The 21,606-nt window shown below is 41.2% G+C and overlaps 1 protein-coding gene and 1 non-coding gene across 3 annotated transcripts in view; both read right to left on the bottom strand.

Moving 5' to 3' along the window:
* LOC115056520 (FERM, ARHGEF and pleckstrin domain-containing protein 1-like) overlaps positions 1-20,829 on the bottom strand; it is a 42,743-nt gene extending 21,914 nt beyond the window's left edge. For both annotated transcript variants that reach the window (XM_029523026.1, XM_029523034.1), the window contains exons 1-4: positions 20,604-20,829; positions 16,150-16,376; positions 1,168-1,272; positions 45-87 (exon numbers count right to left, since the gene is read on the bottom strand). In XM_029523026.1, the coding sequence (XP_029378886.1) occupies positions 45-87; positions 1,168-1,272; positions 16,150-16,323 (322 nt within the window). In that variant the 5' untranslated portion in view covers positions 16,324-16,376; positions 20,604-20,829. The remainder of the gene's footprint in view (positions 1-44; positions 88-1,167; positions 1,273-16,149; positions 16,377-20,603) is intronic.
* A 473-nt stretch (positions 20,830-21,302) lies between these two features.
* trnai-aau (transfer RNA isoleucine (anticodon AAU)) lies at positions 21,303-21,376 on the bottom strand. Its single transcript has one exon. It is a non-coding gene; the product is annotated as a tRNA-Ile (tRNA).
* Positions 21,377-21,606: the final 230 nt, after the last annotated feature.

Here is a 21,606-nt window from a genome sequence, read left to right as displayed (position 1 = left end):
TCAATAATATCTTTGCATGTGTTTGATGGTTAAAGGATACTTACGTCTGATCTGTTTCAGCGTCGGCTTCAGCAGGTCCAGCCACACCTGTGGACCACAAATGTCGCTATATTAAAGGTTCTGTAAAACATTGGTTAAGAACTGATTCACAATTTGGATAAGTATGACTGCTTTGACCAAAACATGTGGATGGATTTTAGCTGTGTTACTCAGAACGTCATTCATTTTGATGATTGATTTGGTTTCCATGAAAGATTCACTTAAAATCAGCAGCGGTTGATAACAACTGGAAACAATTTCTTCCCATTTGCTAAAGTGCCTATTTTTTTAAATACATAGATGGAATTAGTTAGGACCAATTTACTAAATCTTTCCTGACTGACCTTGTGTTATTCCTAGAAAAAGATTTTTGACAAAATAGTCTGAAACTAGAGAACAATTCAACACTGTTTGTATGAAGACAAAAACCAGTCAGTACAAAACAACCAGGATATTTTACTGAGTGACTTCTGATATATATCTTTATCTAGGTTATTGATAACACATAAAAAGCTCGATGTATTATGCTGAAGTATTTGAATGTGTGTAATGATAGATGAATGGGTAGGCTACACTGGAGCAGCAGAAGAAACAACAGTATTTGCAAATTACACAAAGGCAGGCATTTACACCAAGTGTGTAAACAATGACAACCAGCTCCTCCTTGTACGGGGCAGGTAGGAAAACTGAGTCTCGGTGATGTCTGTACTACACACTTGCAGATGAGAGGAAGATAGGCTCACTACATCAGGCCCTAATCACATCCTCTGAGTGTGGAGTGTGCAGACATGTGATTTGAGCTAAAATAAACTCGTGGGAAGGAGAGAAGGAGACCTTCCTTCAGGCACTTAGCAAAGTGAAGATTATCTCAAGCACAGTGAAAAAGGTTTACTGTAAAAAAAACATTTTAGATATTAAATGTAAAGCTGTGCAAGTCGTGTGGTAAGTCAAATAACCATCCTCTTAAAGTTTCCTTTTGGGTTTGACCTACAGGCTCATGAAACAACTACTATTTATGATTTCAAGTTTAACCATAAAGCAGCAAAATTTGGCTTTTGAGCTAAAGTGACACCACGCTTGCAAAAGAAACCACAACCAGGATAGTGTGCGGGTGTGTGTGTCTCTTACTGTCATCTTTCGTTGGTCCTGGTACTCCAGTCCAAAGTAGTCTCCCTCCGTCAGGTTAAGATGGACACACACAAGGTCAAACAGGACTTTGCCGGGGGATCGTTGCTATGAAAGGTAAAGAGAGGTGCAAAGGAATATATGAAATAAAAATAAAGATTCGAGAATGTCATAAAGCATCTCATCGTAGGAAGTTCTTTTCTTTACCTAAGTTTGTTTTGTTTTTTAATTTAACCTCATGAAAAGAATAGCAAAAAAATCAAAACAACAATGGTGCCATTTTGTCTAATGAGTCTCCTTTCATTTAACAACCTGCTGACCTTTGATGTGATCTGATGTGAGGTCTCGGCTTCAGGTTTGGCTCTAATGAATAGCTGGAGGCCAAGGCTAAGATGGGAGTGTTCAGAAACAACCAAGATGCCTGAGGAAAGGTGTGTGCATGCTTTGCGTGAGTATCAGCTGTGCTCTGTTTAATGATGCTGCTGAAGCTACTGCTGGTATGCTTGCATGTGCACCATTTTTTTCTCCAGCTCTATTCAACAGCAGGGAGATTCTAAACATCAAACAATCGCCTCTCCAGAATCCAGGATTTCTTTGATTTAATCAGCAAATATGAAGACTACAACTGAGGCCAGTCCCGACAAATGCATAGAAGGTAATTTTCCCAGGGCAGTTCAAGCTGAATGGTTAACGCCCTGTATTCTGATGATATACCCTAGTATTACACATTCAGTGAATCTGATGAGAGGTTAGCCTAATGAACATGTAGTTACCAAGACATGCAGTTATACGTTTGTCAGTTTGCTTTGTCTCAGATGTTGGTTTTGTATAAGTGTACTTGTTGGTGCAGAAAAAGGATGGAGGAAGAAGCTTCACAATAGAAGCTCAGACTAGAGAGAGTGCTGAGAGGAATCAGAGCAGAGAAGACCAAGGTGCAAGCCAAGTCTGTCACCATCTGGCTACCGTATGTGTGTGTGTGTCCATCTGTTTCTGTGTGGTCTGACTGTCTGTAGAGACACTCCCACATGCTGCATTCGCACACATACACACGTTGCCCAGTCCTCTAAAACCACTGGTAACTGACCGACTGTCAACCTGCGTGACATCTATGGCTGAGCAACTGAGAGCTTGGCTGACAGATGTCAAGCTTGGGGATCTCTGGAGTTTGGATGAGATCCAGTTCTGGGCCACGTTAATCTTGGTTTAAAGGAGGTCAAGAGGGGAGAGGAGAAGAAGCAGACCGGCTTAAAAGATACGAAGAAGAAAACCAAGAAATCCTTAATAAATCCACATTCCTCATTAACATAAATGGACGGAAACTCCTCCACAAAAAATCTAATTGTCTGCAGGGAAAAACAAGGCCAGGCTTTGAAAAGATATGGGAGTTTTAGATTGTGACCCGCAAAAAGTAATCTTTAATAATCAGACATATTTCTCACAAACTCTGCTTTAAATTATACAGCTATTTTCAAAGTAACTCTCACAAAACACAGAAGACATACAAGTGAGAAGACTTATTTTGTCAATGTAGTCCCTCTCCTTTTGTCAACAATGTTGGTGAAGGTTGGGAACAGGTCTATTGAAAGAGACTCAATCCAAACAGAAGAGAGAAAAGAAGAATTCTGAAATGTTCGGAAACCCTGCACCTCATACAAAACAACTTAATGAGATTGCTGCTGAATTCCAAGAAGGCAAAAGCAATTTCCTTCAATATCAGCAAACCCTTCTCCAATAACTAGAGAAATCCCTGAGTGCATGCATTGGGGAGCTATCCCATATCACATGCAAGTAATGTAAGACACTGGAATGCAGAGGGGAGAGTCACTGAGGGAACGTGGGGACCAGTAATCATAACAAAGGCTTCACATGAGCATGACGTTGCCACATGCTTGTTAAACCTTAAAGCATTTGTTATTTCAGGTAAGACACTTGCAGCAGCTTCCACAGTTTGATACCAAACCCAAACCCTTGTGTTGTGTGATGGAGGGAAAACAGAAAACATGATTGAAGTCAAAAGCTAAATTTAAGCAGCCTAATGATGAGGTGGGAGAAGAAGTACAAGGATGACAATGCATACAAGCCGGAATCTGGTCAAAAGAAACATATGACTCAAATGTCAATGCTAACAATGTCATATTATCTCAGAGAGAGTACATGTTTGGGGTTTATTCCAAATTATAGCTGCAGCACTTTCATTTTGGTTGAAAGAAACGACTGAGGGAAGTGATGATGTGAAAGAAAATATCCTGAGCTGATTATATAGCCTAAAAGCCTGTGTCAACCTTACTGCAGAAAAGCGCTAACTTTCAGTAAGAGGTACAGCTTCCAGTCATCTGAGATAAACATTGTTCTTACCAGCCAGATCATTTGGGTCTATGCCCTTCATTGGCCATGGCCGCAACATAGCACTATACTGATGTGCTGTCCTGTTTTCAGGAGGCTCCTCCCACCACGTCCTTGCAGTAAACAGCAGTACTCCTTACTTAAGGAAAGTGGCACTTAAAAATCAGTCCAGGCCATTCTCAGGATCTGTTCTCATCTTGGCAACAGTTTCAGCAGAGGAAATGGACACCAGGTCGAGGTCAAACATGATATATATAGGTTGTGTTTATCATGAAATAGGAGACTAAAAATAGGCTTAGTGCTGCACTTACTGGGGAGGGGATAAGGATTGAGAAAGTGAAGATATTTATGAGAAAGCTTCTGTGCAAGTTTCACATTTTAGATGTTTGACAGCCTAAAAATACATGATGCATGTGTGTTGAACTCTTTCAGCTGAACAGAGCTGACTGGGCCCTGTGGATCTCAGACTGGGGTCCTTTCAGTTCAAATCACAATCCCTTCATTCAGCAGCTTCCATCAATGAGCCTTTCTTAGTCTGCCAAATACGCACATTCACTTACACACCGGAGACAGATTTTTGGAGCATGATTATTGTCTTATCTCGATGTTTGAAGCTTTAAGAATGCAGTGCTTTTTCTGTTGTATATAGTGAAGCATTCACTGGCGTGTGTGCTGTCATGCAGATGCACAATAAAGAGACTAAAAAAAAGTAGTGAAGTCAGATTTTCCCGCTGCAACTCCAGGCTGTAAAAGTAACCTGCAAAGGCCAAGGTCACATCCTTAAAGGCAGGGTCCAGTTTCACACAGCTGTCCTTTACAGCCGTACACCAAAATATTTTTCTCGCTCTCTCTCTCTTTTTTTTAAAGATAATTAAAAGGCTAGCAGGTTGAGCAGTGAGCCTTAACAACCAATGCTCCATCGGCAGGCTGTGCTGGAATCTGGCTTCAAGCCTGGCAAATATCATCCAAACAGAGAGGACAAGTGGAGTCATCCAAATAGCGCCAGACATGGGAGGGGGAACAAAAAGCTTCTGCTTGCACTGCATCTTTTCCATGTGCTCTTGCAGCATTTCAGCTTTTAAAATTCAATCCTCTCATTTGTGACAAAGCTAATGAGGAAAACAGCACATTTTTATAGATGGGACAGTACTTTTTCCAGCAAATAAGATTCACCAAAATAAGAATTTTTAAAAATCCAAGTAAATGGAGAGAGCTGTCTGCAGCTGTGGCAACTGCTTCCTGTTTCTGTTTGTCTTTCAGAAAATGACTCATGCCCGTTTTTGCTGTGAACCGGACTCAAATTATAGAGGTGGCCCTGATACAAAATGCATGTTAGGGGGTTGTGTGTCACAACCAAGTATAAAAATATCTATTACAGTCATCTGGCAGTTGTTTGTAGTAGATCCCATGTTTTCAGTGTTTCTGGGTTTTGTTACAGACAAGAAACAAGGCTGAAGCAGCTTGTCGCAGCAAAAGCACAAATCAATTATCAACGCACATACAACGCACACTGCTCCATAGATTGGGGAATCTATGGCTTCTCGCTCACACTGTCTTTCTCCAGTAGTCTCCTTTGGACTCCCTCCATCCCTCATGCGGTCCTTTGCCTGTCAGAGACACTTGACATTAAGCTGTCAGCATATCTGATTCTCATCAGACAGCCTTTTCCACCAAACCCATCTCAGTGTTACTCTACAGAATCACCAGCCAGAAAAAATATGCACACACAAACTTCTTTTACTCCTTTAAATCCACTCCTCTCCTGCTGCAAGGTCATGGCCTGGCTAAACTGGGATGTGGTATATCAAAGTAATTGCCCACTATTTTCTGCAGTCCTCCTCGTTTTGATCGTGGAGGCCAATGGCTAAGAAAACTAGTTTATATTTCACTTGGTGGCTTCTCTTTATTCTCTCCCTTTGTTCCTGCTTCACTGCACCCAAAGCTCCATTAAACTTAACGATGAGCAGTTAATGAAAACACATCAATCAATGCATCCCAGCCTCATTTACATCCCAGAAGCCATATTAAAGTCTTCTTCGATATATTTTTACCTTTTAATTTCTTTGTTTATCATCCAGCATGATATCACCACATTTTTTCAGATAACGTCTTCCCCTGCTGCTCGCGGCCAAGTGAAATATTCTCACCATCTGGAGTGATGGTGCTGAGGGTTTAGAGATAGTCCCACAGCATCACTCATGCAAATGTCCGATGAAATCCGAAACAATGAAAGGACATAGCAGCTGAAATGCTCATACCTGGGGTTCAGATGGATTACATTTAGGCGTGGGGCTTTGGACTGATAAGCTTTTTCTGGTCTCTAAAAGCTCCAAATGTGTTAGCTACTTAGTTCTCTTGTTTCTTATATTAAGATCCCCCCCCCACCCCCACCCCAAAATGGCATAACGCATTATTTCAGAAAGAATTAACAAAGATCTGTGAAAGGTACCCCTCCCCTCTATTCCTGCTCTGGTCTGCAGCACTCTTAGTAATGTAAAATGGGATAGAAACCAGATGGAGAACACTGACGATAAGAACGCTTCACAAGGGAAACGACAGGAGAAAGAAAAACACCTCAAAGCTGTTCAGATTCTTTCCTCAGTCCCCTGCTATGCATTCCACCGTGGGTCTTTGCCATGCACAGGGTATCAGTGTGTAACATGGCTTTGAGATATTACATTAAAAATGGTGGTCCTCTCTGGATGCTTTCCGAATGCAGCAATGTCCTGGAAATGTTCTTTTCTCCAGAAAGAAACAAAGGAAATCATGAGCTTGTTAAAATATACAGACACAAATTCCCAAATGTGCGATTTAAGACAGCAAGGTGTATGAAAAAGTGAGGAGATGTGGAGAGATAAGGCCAAACTTATTACATGAGAAAATATCAGAACTTCATACCAGAGAGCATGGTGTGTCCTGTTGTAAAACTTCAGGCCAGTGGGCCAAAAATCAACAGAGGGCCCGGCTTGCATTACTTCACTGTAAGACATCATGTATATTTTGAGTATATTCAGAGTCCGTGCTATGTTCAATCGCCTAAACATAGTAAGTTTTTCTGGAAGGGCCAAGCACAGTTGCCCCATTAAAATGGTGGTGTTGTGTTAAAGTAGTTCTTCAGCTTTAGAGTTAAAGGTACTTCATTCTTTGACCTGATGAAGATCCAAGTAGAATGCAATTTTTCACTTGCAGAAGCTGTATTAATGCAAGACGAATACAGAAGACTAGGTCAAACAGATTGAAGAACAGTTTTTTCCCCAAAGCAATAACCACCCTGAACTGTCACATGCACCGACTCTCATACGCTGTGCAATTGATCAAACCTTCCATGTGCAATATTCCATGTGTGCAATGCATTTATATATTTATATCTAATTACTCATATTCATTATACTTACTTCAAGCTACGTCCTAGGAACTTTGTACCTTACTTCTATGTTTATACTGTATATTGCTTAAATTTCTCATATTTTTTTGCACGGATACTAGTGATGCTCTGATTTCATTGTACTGATGTATAATGACAATAAAGGCATTCTATTCTATTCTATTCTATTCTATAACTTGTGTCACTGAATGAAATGAAGCACGTGTATGGCCCTTTGAATTTAAGCGATTTAGTGCAGTGATTTTGTATGATTTTCTCCTGGGATAAGGTTACAGGATGTCACAACAATCTTCTCTCACGGAGAAAGGGTGAAATAAAATATAACACTCAGCAGCAGGACAGCTTGGTGAGGCCTCCTCCCTCCTCGACTGTCCACCAATCATGTACTCTACTTAGGATTAGGTTAAACAGCTTAGTCCACTGGGCAGACGTCATGGCCAGGTTTCCCTCATGGCCAGAAGGGAAAGGACTCAATTTCCACACAGACACACATATGTCAAACCAGACTGTTGAATAAACAGCAAAATACTGGCGAGCATTGTCTGCAGCCACAGCAAGGCAATGTGGGAAATTAAATTGACAACACCCCTCATGGGGAGGTTGCTGCAAATGCCTACAGGCTGCTATGAAGACAGTGGTGTGTCTTAGTAAGCAATACAAATAAGTGGGTGTGTGTGTGTGTGCATGTTACAGCACACAGTACAGTTGAGGCAGATAATTAAATTGAGCAGCAAAGGGGAATACAAGCACAATGTTGTAGCATTAAAAAAAGCAATTAGTGTCTTGAGCAAGATTGCACTGGGTCGTTTGTGCGGCATCTCGTACAATTACGAGGCCTGTAAATCTCGCAACAGGGCTATTTTGTTTCCTGAAAGCCTCCAGAGCTGCATCTAGAAACAGGATGATAAAATAAAGCCAGTTGGTCCAAGCTTCAGAAGTGAAACAAGCTTCCTCAAAACCAGAGCGTGATTTTTTCTTGGGTTAGGGATACAATGTAGATGAAGGGACTTCACTTCAATGACAACAGCTCAAAAGCATCAATAATGGTGTTTATAATCTTTTAATCTCACAAGAAAGACCCAGCATTAAAAGCAACTCAGATGAAGTATGTGTGTGTGTGTGTGTGTGTGTGTGAGGGCGTGCATGTTTTATTGAAACAGATCATTTGGAATAAAAAAAAAAAGTGTGTGTGTGTTGTGTGTGGTTATGTGACTATGAAAATTTATTAGTGAGGAACAGCAATTTGACAATGCCACAGCTCAAAAACCTTCAATGTAGTTAAAATTGGATTTCACGGTTACATTAAATCTTCACTCTAAATCATAAAGTGCAATTTTTAATCTTAAAAAAAAAGTATCTTTTTCAACTTCGGCAGCCATTTAACTGCAAATCAGGAAGAGGATAATCAATCAAATTAATCAATTATAGTTCATCTGATTTGGGCATTTAAAGGAACAGTCCCTTCAAGTGTGAATTATCTGAGATCAGACACCTCAGTGAAAAAGGAGAGAAAAGCAAAAAGAAGTGACAACCAAAACTAGTTTTTCTCTCCAAACATCACATTTCAGCTTACATTCCTCTGCTAGTCTCCCAGAGAAACAAATGGCTGGAGACTAGGGGACACGGCAGGGGAGACGCCATTGAATTCCACTGGGGCTTCTGGAAAACATCCAAACGGAGATGAGAGCGGGGAGTGAGCGAAGAGATTTAGAAACACATTGCCTACACACTCACTAAACAGCCAAAGACCGGAAGAATGAAGTTGCAGAGCCTGGTCCAGATTTTTGACTGAGATTAAGCGAGGCAACTCTGCAGCCTTTCATCAGGAGCCATGGCTCAAACTTAGCAAGGGGGGAAAATCTCATTTGGGATATTGGAGCTGACACTAGGGGTTTAAACCGGTTGTTAAACTCTTAGCAAGTCCACTTGTGGATTTCTCTTTTAATCGTAAGCACTGATTCCTGTACTAGCTCAACATGCAACCTTGAAAATTAAAAACAAAGCAATCTACAAAAGAGGCTGTGCAATGAAAAATGGTGTGGTGATGGTGTGGTCATGCGGAAAAGTCCCTGTCACAATCTACCTTACCTGAGACTTTATCACTGGTGTCAAGGGAAAACCCTGACACAAGCTAAGTCTTCTTCTATATCATTGAGCGGAGATTTACAGCTTGCCCAACCCTAAAACTACCCACATACATCTGCTGAGTTCACAGAGGAAAAAAGAGGAAAAGGTTCATTTAAGTTGCAGAGATTTCATAAATAAAATTTATATCAGATTAATGAAAGCAGATCTGTTGCCTGAAGCTGTCAGGTCCAGCAGAAACTGTAAAGCCTCTATTTTTCTGCCTCAGCCAGAATAATTTGTCAAACACAACTGGTCTCCAAATGAGCTCTGGCTACCTGCCAGGGGGTCTGGTGGTGACGATAAACCTCCTGGTTAGCAGATGATGTTAATTTTTCCATTGTGTTTAAAACAAAAACACTGAGGTATTACCACGTCAAAAGGGAGCAGTGGCCATGATGACATCGAGGCTGAGATATTATTACGGCATGTTCAGCATCAAAGTACAGCAAGCATTTTCAAATACAGGAAATAATCTACATCCCACTTGCAGCGACAGGATGAACTTGTAGCAACAACAGTGAAAATTTCTCAACAAGCCCACCTCCACAACTACAGCAGCCTGCTCCAAACCAATGGTTGTAATTCATAAACGCTACCAAATTGGTGGTTTTGTGTAGTGGGGGTTTAGTGATTACCCTAAATGGGGCCCAGCTCTTCCACTGTTGGCTTGACTTGCCTCCTCACTGGGGAGCTCATTCACTGCAATTACAAGAGGAAAAAAAAAAAAAACAAGGCAAAGCGGACACTCTTGGCTCATTCGCTGGCTGCCAGGATAATGCAAAAGGCTTCTGTGGGAGACGGATGTATGTCTGTATGCGCTGCTCTCTCCCTCCTGTGCAGCAATCTCTCTTTTTCGTCATCACAGGGAATTGAACACTGTCTTTTTTCTCCCCCCCTCTCCATGAAGCCTTTTCTTTTCTACCCCCATCCTGCTGCCTTTCAGAGACAATCTTTCAATAATTGTCTCTCCATTAGCAATCGTCTTCCACTCAGCGTAATAATCTGTCTTGTTCCCTCATTCCTTCCTTCCTAGCTCTGAGGCAGCTTTGTCTGTAGCCCTGTCTTTGAACTCAGCAGGTCTAAATGCTTCCACGTGGCTCCATCTGCACACACCCACCCAAAAACTAAAATAACAAAATGCACTGTAACTCTTCCTCTGCTGCATGGCACGGGGGGTCAAAGTTTAGGGTCAGCCACAGATGAGAAAATAAGGAAAAGAAGTAGCAGAGAGGAAAGTAGTCCACAGTCAAGTCCCTCTCTGAGGTCTGTGGCCACAGGAATGAGACAGTCAATGCCAAACATTACATAATATAGAACAGTTCTTCTGTGTGCAAGCATGCTGCATCCACATGTTTCTAAAGCTCCTCATCGGGACACCACACAGACTCCCAGAAAATTTTTTATTTCTTTTATTTCTATTTGTTTAATCATACAGTTATTTATAGGAAAGATTGAAATCCTGGTTCTACGAATGATCTTCAGGTCTGTCTATTCATGTTTTTTTATGAAGGCTACACCTGTTAAACTTCCCAATCTTTCACTGCACATAGTCACTTAAACATTATCAGTGTCCAATTTAAAACTCAAAATGTATTTATTTTTTTAAACAATGGCTCAAAAACTTCATCAACATTTTTTTTATATATTTTGAGCTTTCATGTTTTAAAATGACTGTCAAAGTGTTGCAGCATTGCTCTTTTAATGAAAAACTGACCAGTAATGCATTTTACTTTCATTCTCCAAGGATGATATTCACATATTTAAATGATTATCAAAACAATACATTTTTTAGTCATTGAGCATTCCTCGTGAAGGGGGCGATTATTACTGCAACTCTAATGAAATACTTATTTTAATAGGACTGTAATTAACTGGCCCTAAGAGTCTGGCAAACTACCGGACAGGTTTTAGCTGGTACACATGCACCCATTGTATATAGCTTCATGAATGTGGACCTACAAAAAAACAAAAAACAAAAAAACACACACCCATGGAACACAGACTAATGTGGCCCCATGAGCTCTGTAAATAGCATCATATAACTTTGGTGTGTTCTGGTAGTGTATTGAACAGGACTGGTGGGGTTTAACACACAGAACAAGTCTGAATGATGATGAATGCCCTGCCAAAGATACTGTTAGTTCTGTCAGCACAAAAAAGTAGAAAGTTAAAAAAAAAAAAAAAAGAGATTATTTGGGAGAACAGATGGGGGATGAAGAAGAGAAGAGATCAGAAAGCCATAACAGTATTTCAGCCTCACCCTGAAATAAATTACCTTCAAACACCACCTTGATACTGGTCAAACATCCAAATCATAGCAATGTAACTGTCATTTCTGACATCTTTAGATCAGAAACACAATCATAATTTTGCTCCAAGCTTCAAAAGGCAAACCCTCTTATCTCTTAGTACTCTTTACTTGTCTGGCAGAATAATTGAGTCAGCTTCAGTGCAAAACACATCAGTGAATCACATGAAGACATCTCAACCTTATTTGAGGATTCTAACCAAATTAGAGTTTGTTTTTTTTTTTTAAACTTAATGTCTTCTTCTGTTTTTGTAAAGGCCAAACGGACATGGCCTCAGTCACTCAAGTACAACAGTGTCAAGTCAGTGCTGCCTCAGCATTGGAGGAAAGATGAGTGTTTTCAGAATAGCAGAGGGCTCAGTCAGGAAGCATTTGGGCTTCACGATGAGGAGACTCTGCAATTAAAATGCTAATTAAATGCATTCAGACTATCAGACAGCACAATGAAAACGTCATTGAGAAAAAAATGGATGATAATATATCTTTCTATGACTTAATTGCTCCTGTTGTCCTTTGAGACACTTCTTAAAGGTGTGACTGACTCACTGTCTTTCTGAGTCCTTTCTTATCTACTCCTGAGGTAGCTGACAGCTCAAAGGCCATCCATTTGAAATGTCAACTGCACCAGATAGAAGGTAAGGAGTGAGCATGTGTGTATTTGTGCATAACGTGGCATGGGAATTGTAGCTCATTTATCAAAGGCCTTGGGGGAATGCTAGTCGATCAAATTATGTCTATAAAGCAGATCTGTCATCTTAATCCTCATCATCCTCCCCTCTGTAGTCTTGTATCTTTCCTCAGCTCTCTTTCAGACAAAAGATCAGGAACCATGCAGATGATAATGCTGCAATTATGAAGCCAAAATGTGATCTTGTTGCACCCAGGCATGCTCAACTCCCACACACAAACACACACCCCAGTCTGACCTTAGATATCAGACAAAATGGTTTCAAAGATTCTGCCATCCACAGTGAGTCTATCTTGATGTGGATATGTTTTGTGGACCTGCATGGATTAAGGTCAATGTGCAAGACAAGACAAGAAAAGGAAAACTATGAACCAATCTGAAAGGAGGAACAAAAAGATTACAGGTTTTTTTTTTTTGCATTATGCCACCTTTATGAAAAGCAGAAGATGGAGATGAGAAATGGGAAGTTGGAGTGAAAGGGCACACGTTCCTTCATATGCAGTCCTTAATCACATGTATTATATGCACCATCTGATATTTCAAGCGACAGCAGGCCTATGGGGGACAGACTTCACTTGCCAGAGGAATGGAGCTGCATGTGCCATCAATTAGGCTGCACAGGAGTATAACATTATGACAAATCAGGGATAAATGGGAAAAACAAGACAATGGATGCTGTTTCAAATATTTCCAGAGCTGAAAGTATCAAAACATTCCTTGTTTTCACTCTGTTACTGGCGTCCCTCTATCTATTTATTTTGTTCCGCTTCAGATCCAGTCCAAGGATTCGTGGAGTAGTATTCAAAACCATTGATGCATTAGGCCATCAATCTGAACTTTAAAAATTTCAGAACATCCATCACGTCTGATGAAGGAAGTAAACCCTTACCAACAGCAACATGATGTCAATGTCAAAAGGGCAAAATATTTCCGTAAAACCACAGGGGGACTATTTTCAGCTGTGTCTTGGTCTTTCATGGGATCTGTCTACGAAAAGAAAAACAAAGATGTCATCTGCTTTATCGTTTAATATGGTGGGAAAAGTCTGACACATAAGTGGACAAGCTAATTCCTTCGCATTTACCTTAGATTGCAAGATTTCTTAAGATATTGTTTTACTTTGCTCACTGTATTTAATCCAGTTCTTTGTTGGACATACTTCGGAGAAAGGGAAATTTCTGTTGTTCTATGCTAAGTTCCATTTCTGTGCATAAAATGAAAATGAATGCTGAACATGTTAGCCCTTACTTCCATTTAGAAACAGGTGAGGTCAGAGAAAGTCTGATCACCTTTTGCTTGTTTCCATTAATCTCCACCATACAAACCAAAATGGTTTCCCTTTGGAAAATCCTGCTGTGCTGTGACCTGACAGTAAACTTGATGCTTGGGGGCAATGTTCTGAGCAATAGCCAGCACACAGTGAACACTAATGTCTGACTTTTTGTCTGACTTAGAGATTACCTGATACTCAATTAGATGAAAACTAACTCAAAGCAAATTATCAACAAGGTTCCTACATTATTCACCAGGCATGCAAATATGCACATGGATAAAACCACATACAGAGCACATCCGCCGCACCTTCAATTATTTACCAAAGGGGAGTGACTGACAATATTCTGCACTCACACTCCTCCTCCATGTTGATTTCACTCCAAATTAATAATGAATCCTCTTGGTGAGTGTGTGTTGCCATACGGGGTACTACTGCAGTATGTGCTAATTTCTTGTGATGGTTTACTCATAAAATGTACACTCAAACAATGTACACTAGTTCAGATGGAAAAATGATAATGACAGAAAACAAAGAAAAATATTAGCTTGGAATAAACAAATATTTTACCCTGTGCCATAAGCCGAACGTGACATGACTAGTGTAAGTCTGGGAGGAAAAAGCTGCATCAGATATAAAAGGCATTCAGGCTGAATGCACCGAAGAACAGAGTGCAGTTAAAAGTCTGGAGGACCTCGTTCTGATTGAACGTGTTTCACGTTACTCCACAGGAGAATCTGGATAATAGAAACTTTTCATGGCGCCGAGGGGTGGGTGGCACATTCCCAGCCAAAAGCCTGAGGACACAGCTGATTTTATTAGTGCTAGAAACATCAATAGGGCTTTTAAGATGAAGGCCTGAGCTCTCAATGTCAAACAAAAAAATGTAACCCATTGAAGATGCATGCTGCACTACACTCTTTTTTTTAATGATAGATAATTAAATATTGTGTTTGACGCTGAGTGTGTACTAAACCTATTAAAGCTCTGAAGAAGCTCATGAAGTTTTCTTTGCCATGTCATAGAAATTTTCTTAATGACCCTGTTAGAGATGAAAGTCAAATATTAAGTACTAGAACCTCAAGTTATTGTGATAACAGTACCACAGAGTGCCAAGAGTCTTTGACATTTATTGCTCTTATTCTGCAGAATCCCAGCTGATGTTTACGACTATTTCATTCCCAACATTAGTGTAAGCTGCAGGCTGTATTGATTTACATGTCAGTGCACACTGACTACACAAACACACTGTAAGAGGAAAAAAATGTGTTAGGTAGGTCAAGCTTAAACAACAATGCCTCCCTTATTTCACTCAACCTGTGATAAGCTGTTAAACCAACTGTTGCTCACTTCTCTTGCGTTTCCTCTTTCTCATGGTCTGTTGTCTCTTCCATCCATCCTCATTTTCCCTTTATTATTATTTCCAGTCCTTTGTTGTGCTGCTGCTGTCAGCTGATGCGTTCTGTCCTGCTGTGGTCTGTGACGTCCACATGTTCCACAGTGACAAAACATTTCCTCTATATTTGAAAGATTTAGAATAGAGGGGTAGATCCCTTTCTGAGCATCCTGGACTGCTGCTGCAGAACCACAAGCTCTGAGTTCATGCAAAAACAAAAAATTGCAGACGACATCCCCTTACACAGACAGAGATTTCTGTCAAACAGTCCACCCAGCCAGAGACACGTCCTCAGGCACTGACACACTAAACAACCACATACATTCTTGGCATTTTTGCAAGAGCCAATTACGGCTCCCTGAACCGGCAGCTCTGGATGTTCAACAAGCCAGCTGAGACAGTGACTCTTTTCTGGATTCTTTCTTAATTATAATCATAAAAAACTCCCTGAATCTTAAGCTGATAATACAGCAGCTTGGGGCTTTTCCAATGGCACACAAATCAATGCTGAGGGCATGAAACTAAGCTCCATGTCAGATTGCAATAAGCATTAATTCAGAAACCGCGACAACACCAACCCAGAGGATGACATACCAGAGCACCATGGCATGGATGTCATTAAAGCTGCTGGCAATGCAGCCTCTCAGAGGATCTCTCTCTAAACAGCATTAGGAAGTCTGAGGGCCGCTGCGGACAGACTCACAGTTTATATGCAAGCACACACTCTTGAAATGCTTGAGCTCATAGACAAATTCTCATTGATTCAAAACGAATACACTTTAGTTTCCTGATCAGGGTGAAAAACAACTGGAATGATGGAAGTACATGAATGGGCACAAGTATATAATGATGGGAAAGACAAAAGTTGGTGACAACAAATATTGTCAGATAAAGAGAGAAAGACAGCAAAGGCTGCTGTGCGTTTCTGTCTATGAGGAATAATCTGGGGTCTGTAGGGGTGGTGTGCTTAGACAGGAAGTTGGCTTCTAACCTTCTTCCTGTGTATCTCCAGGAAGTAGAGACAGGAGATAACAATCAAAGTAAAGGGAAGATATTGTGCCTTTGTCTTCCAATCATAAAAAGCTGGTGGATGCCATAGAGGGAGAAAGGAAAGTATTTGAATATTCCCCTTGATAAACCACAACTGAACAGAAAGAGGTCCGGGTTTGAGTTCTTTCCAGGGTGTACCCCGCCCTTGCCCAGAGTGAGCTGGGATTGGCTCCAGCACTCCCCGCGACCCGGAAACGGAAAAGCGGTTGAAGATCAACGGATGGATGGAACATGGCCACTGATATATTAATTGCTATTAAAAGAGACTAATTCCTTTCCCATCATGAGGAACACAGTGATCAGACACTGAATGCCTCTTACATAGTCACTTCAAATAATTCATTGGGAAACTCCCCAAATTATGTCTTCAATCATCTAATGACTCAGAACCAGATGCTCAAAAAGCATTCCTTACCGATATCTGGAAGACTTCCTGTGTGTCATCGAGCATCTGCACCCGAATGGAGACCTGTCTCCCTGGAGGCTGAGCAGGAGGGCGTAGACCTGGCTCCAGGGTGGACACCCCAAAACTTTCGGGGGCACCAAGCCTTTGTCCGGCTGTAGATGGCCTGTCGGCTGGTTCGACCATGGTGGCAGACACACGGTGAGGTGCTCTTGTGCTGTAGGGGCCTCTGTTCACGTCTGGATTTGAAAAAGAAAATTTCAGGTTGCAGTTTTTGTCTTTTTATGAGCAAAGCCAACAATCTTTTCAGCCTGTGATTTGGGGCATTTTTGAGGGCTAAAAAGGGGTTAATTCATACCTCATGAGATGTTTCAGTGTTCAATAAAGTTAAAAGTTGCTTTCTGCAATAAATGTAAAAAAATAAAGATTTTAAAGAAAGTAAGAGATTGTGGCAATGGATGGACACTGTGTCAAATTACTTTAAGTAATGTCTGTAAAAGTCTTGCCACATTTATTGAGTCTAGGTTTAATTGGCCTGACACAAAAAACACAGAAGGGATTTAGTCAATGAGAGCAAAGAAACAGACAGACATGTCTCACACATTGCTAGACACTCACAATTCCCTCAATGGTTCCAACTACAGCACATGCAGGTGGGATTTAGTGTATTTTCCTACAAACCAAACGCATCGTTCTGTTTAAGACCAGTTCAGACTTGAATCAAAGCTCCACAAGTGGGACAGATGAGATACAGTCTGAAAACACTCAAGACACCCCCCTCCCCCACTCTTCTTTCACGCTCAAACAGTGCACCCCTCCTCCCTGCCACCTACACTTGATAAAATTCAGCCTCAGACAAGAAATATCCTCTCAGACACTTGGTGACATCAGGGGTGAGGAATGTTTTAGAGGATAGTCAGGGGGGTAAAGTGTGGATGAGCGTTACACCAATGCAGCTGAACTAGGCTGACACACATACAGTCTTATTTAGAAATCAATAAACCAATATTTTCAACCTTCCTCAACAGCTCCCATTGTCTTACTGCAATGGTCATGTATGAGACAAGAGCAAGGGTCAGCTGCTGCTTCTCCTTGACGGACTTACCATATCCTCCAAACATAATTTCTGAACAATAAATCAACAGATACACTTTCCATTGGGACCTATAGGCCCAATGATTGTTGATGAACAAGTCCTTAGGTAACATCTTCATTGAATAGGGCCACCTCAGGAATACTACATTTATAAACATACAGTGTTGGTATGTCAAACATTGGATATGAAGTTTCATATTTGTTTATCTTGTATGTTTAAATAAAAAGAAAACTTTAGCCTGAGCAGTCATGATCACAAAACTGAATGTTTAGGAGCAGACGGGTGGAGTGGTGAACTGGGATGAACCACATGATGGCAAACATCCACTCTGCATAAGAGCCGTCAGCATGGCATTCACTGAGTCCATATTTCAAGAACATTTAGTATATTACCAGTTTGATGGGGTTGTCAGAGTCCATTGCCTGAGAAACACGACTTTCTTTTGCCCAAATTTGGAGAACAAGCCCAGTGTATAATTTGTGGTCTTCTGCAGACTAAATCCACCAACTCTGGACAACTTTCTCTTTAAGGCTAAGATGGGAAGATTGTGGGAATGTAGATGCACACCATCTACTGCAGGAAGTAGATGCTGAAACATTTCAAAACTGATATGCTGCTCTTAATGCGATGATACATTAACTAAAAAAAAATAATAATAATAATAAAAAAAAGAAAAGAACAACAAACAATCATTAGCTGGTTTTATATAATCAAATTGACCACCAGAGAGGAGGATGATGACATTTCACAACTCAAATGTCTTCTTGATTGATTAATAAAGAAAAAATTTATGCAACATTCTGAACTTGCATCTTATTGGTTCCCTTCTCACTGCTAATCAGATCTTTCACAGGAAGGTTATAGAAGACACATAGAAAAAACATTATCTTTTACTAATCTTTCCACCTGCGCACACAAATGAGCAGCTCACTTTACCCCAGTGACAAAAGCTGAAGCTGGAAACTGGATCACAGCCAAGGAAGTGATCTGACAATAAAGGGATCTGACCATCAGGTTACTCATTACACCTGTGGGAGCATTTACTTCTCTGCTGCTCTGAAATGAAAGCTCTGCTCGGTTGTTTATTAGCACCTATGTTTACTAAGTTTAGGAACTTCGATGCTTGAATGGGTTCTTCAAAGCCTACAATCATTAACTGAAATACTTGTCTCACCCTGTGCCACACTGCACACACAAGCAAAACCAGTGACAATTCAGAGCCTGCATTTCAGCTCTACCTAATTGTCCACTAACAGGCAGGTGCCATGGACCCAGACAAACATTAGTTCGATCAATTTTGTAACAACATAAATCTAAGGAAAGGAAGCAGAAGTTTCCTCATGTACTCCATCGGGGCTGAGGCAGATTAAACACGGGGTTAGCTGAACAAGAGAGGAATACTGAACGAACTGCTCGCCCAGACACAAAGAAGGCTACTGTGGGAGCTTCCAGTAGTGGGAACCAAGGCCTCTAAAGCAGCCTTTGAACTGGTGCTAGTTGAAAGTTTCCCAAGAGTTTGTGAGGGGGAGGCCGGGGACTGGGAATCGGATGTGAACGTGTGTGCATTTATCGAGAAAACAGTCTGGTCTGTTGAACTATAGGTTACATAGGTTTTGTTTTGTTTTTTTTTTGGATAAATATGTTAGAGTGCAAATGACCCACATTAATCAACATAACATGAAAAGCTAAGGATTGAAATGTATGTATGGCTTTCACAGCTTCTTTTATGCTGTAATGTTGCAAAGAAATGTATTTTTCAGCATTTATCTGCTGATTATTTTGCCAATTGATCAATGAGTCAATGAAATATTGGAAACACGTCACAATCAATAATAATTTATCTCCTGAATTAGTTGCTGCTACACATTGCAATCTTTGAAAATTACACTCGGACATGTTTTATCATGAAAGATATGATGAAGCCAAAATTGCTGGTATGCATTTAATCCCTGATGCTATGTTGTACAATGAAACCAATGCTATTCAGTCGTATAGCCCACCATAACAAAAGACAAAATAATCTAAGACCATCCAAGACCAGATTGTGTTTCCTGTTGCCATTTTTACAACAGGAGGATTTGGACTGACCTACGCCCTGTCAATAACCTGACGAACACAGGTGAGGGCTAGATCAAAGCTACAACAAAGCACACTTACAGCCGTAGTCCTTGTCAGATCAATGGCTGTGCCTGGAACCATGTTTTATCAAGGTGACACTCACGACTGGTGAAACCATTAAGCTGGTCTACTGGCCTCAGGAGAATTTCCACTATGAGGCCGTGTATCCGTGCAAAAAGAGAGCGTAAAACCAATTCTAGTGGCATTGTGGGTGCGATATTGATTGTAAAAGTGAATAGACAGCAGGGCAGGTGTCGCTCTGACCTCAACACCCAAGCTGCACCAAACCATTAGCAAAATGCATGAAGACAACACTGATCACGGCTGCTGCTTCCACACTGACCCCACGCTCTGAACTTTGACCAATGGGAGGAGGTGCAGTGAGAACATGTACTCCCCAGAGATCTATAGAGGATGGCAATTTGTTTTTCAATTGATGCTGACACCCAAGAGATGCCATGCATATATTCTCCAGAGGATGGGTGGTGGGTCCAGGTTTGCCTCTGACAATACAAAGCAGTGGGTGCAACATATTGCAGGAAATGCACTGAGCTTTTTTTCAGTGAAACTCCATGATAAGCCACATTTAAAGACGCACACACGAAGAGTACAGTTGGCAAAGTGCATACGCCTAAATGTAGGTTAGCAGAGTAATCCTTCAGGCCACTGTTAAGGTGTCAGTAGGCTAAGGCAAACTGCCAATACTCAAGCTACTGCATTGGTTGTGTTTAAATATTTGTGCAATGCCCAATATGAATGTGCGGGGACAGGCCACAGCAGGGTTTGGTGAATGAAGACGCAGTACTACTACAAAACACAAGGGAGTAACTGAGGGCAGAAGCTGGAAAACACACGAACACACACACACACACACACAATATTAACATTACACTAAAGTCTTTGCCTGTTAGAAGAATAAAAAATGTAAACAATGGGAAACATCAAAACAAAGATGCAGTATATGAAGCACTTCATGGTGAAGACTATTCCTGTCTTACATTGAGCTTACAGTCAGAGAAGCTCTGCTGGACCTCCTGAAGCTCAGCCGATTAGGAAAATGAACAGACTGCTTGCAGGCGAAGCTCTCACATAAAATATCTGCTCATGCTTCCCGTGGAAGCCGATGCGTTGTGGCTTTCATCTGGAAGTCGCAAATCTGTTTATTCGTCTACACATATGATCACTATGTACGGAATACCAGAGAGGCTACGCGTAAGTCGCTTTTATAATCCGGATAGCGTGATTTCCTTACCCCCTGTTTCCTCGGGATCCACAGATTGTCCGTCAACAAGATCTTTTATTTGCAGGTCAGACGGTAAATCCCACACAGTGCGGCGCTGTGGTTAACTTTGGAGACGGGGGTCCCTCTCTCTGTCTCTCTCTCTCCTCCAAAACCGCTCCCTCTCAGGTGGGACGCGCTTTCTGTGTGGCAGCCATTGAAACAAATGTGGGAAATCGAGCAGTGATCTTTCCACTCAAACAATGAAGAGCGAAACACACCGCCTCCAGTCTCCGCAGGCAGCCCGGCTCTGCGGGCAGGCGGAGAGAAAGCGTGGCCGCGGCGCAGCGAGAGCGCCATCACACGGCCAGAGGGGTGTGAGTCCGTTACACATCTCCAGCCCTGCCATTGACTGACAGTGTTAGACTGGGACATTTCATGATGCTTTGTTTTTACTGAAAAAACAAGGACCACAAGATGCTGCTTTATTTCCAGGCTTCCATACTAAAAGACTCACTGCTTTTGCGAATTCAAGTCTCTTATCTATTATCTGGTTTAATACAAATAACACTTTTCATTCTGATTATAGAAGTTGTAGAAATATCAACAGGCTGAAAGTGGAAACAAATAAAGCTTCACATATTTTGTGCTACCTACCTAACCACGCAATTTAGCATCGCATATATATTTATCATGTATATCAGGAGAAAAATGCAGAAAAAGAAAATTTGCTGGCCCGTACGGGGATCGAACCCGCGACCTTGGCGTTATTAGCACCACGCTCTAACCAACTGAGCTAACCGGCCATGTTGTACGAAAAAAACCCCGTCCATTTTATACAAAAACACACCTGCTCATTTTCATTCAAATTCGGCATTTCGTCGATTTACCTTACCTGAGTGACGTCCATTTTCTTTGAGCCGAAGCTGTCAAACGACGCCTCTTCCTTTGTCGCTTTGTATTTTTTTCTATATTTCGGTTAAATGTCTAACAATTAGCAACAAAACTTTAAACCCAAAATAACCAACAATGTCGA

Source organism: Echeneis naucrates, chromosome 2, assembly GCF_900963305.1.
Source record: "Echeneis naucrates chromosome 2, fEcheNa1.1, whole genome shotgun sequence".
Classification (NCBI taxonomy): Eukaryota; Metazoa; Chordata; class Actinopteri; order Carangiformes; family Echeneidae; genus Echeneis; species Echeneis naucrates.
Note: the sequence above shows the minus strand (reverse complement) of the source record. Positions and strands in the feature narration are given on the sequence as shown.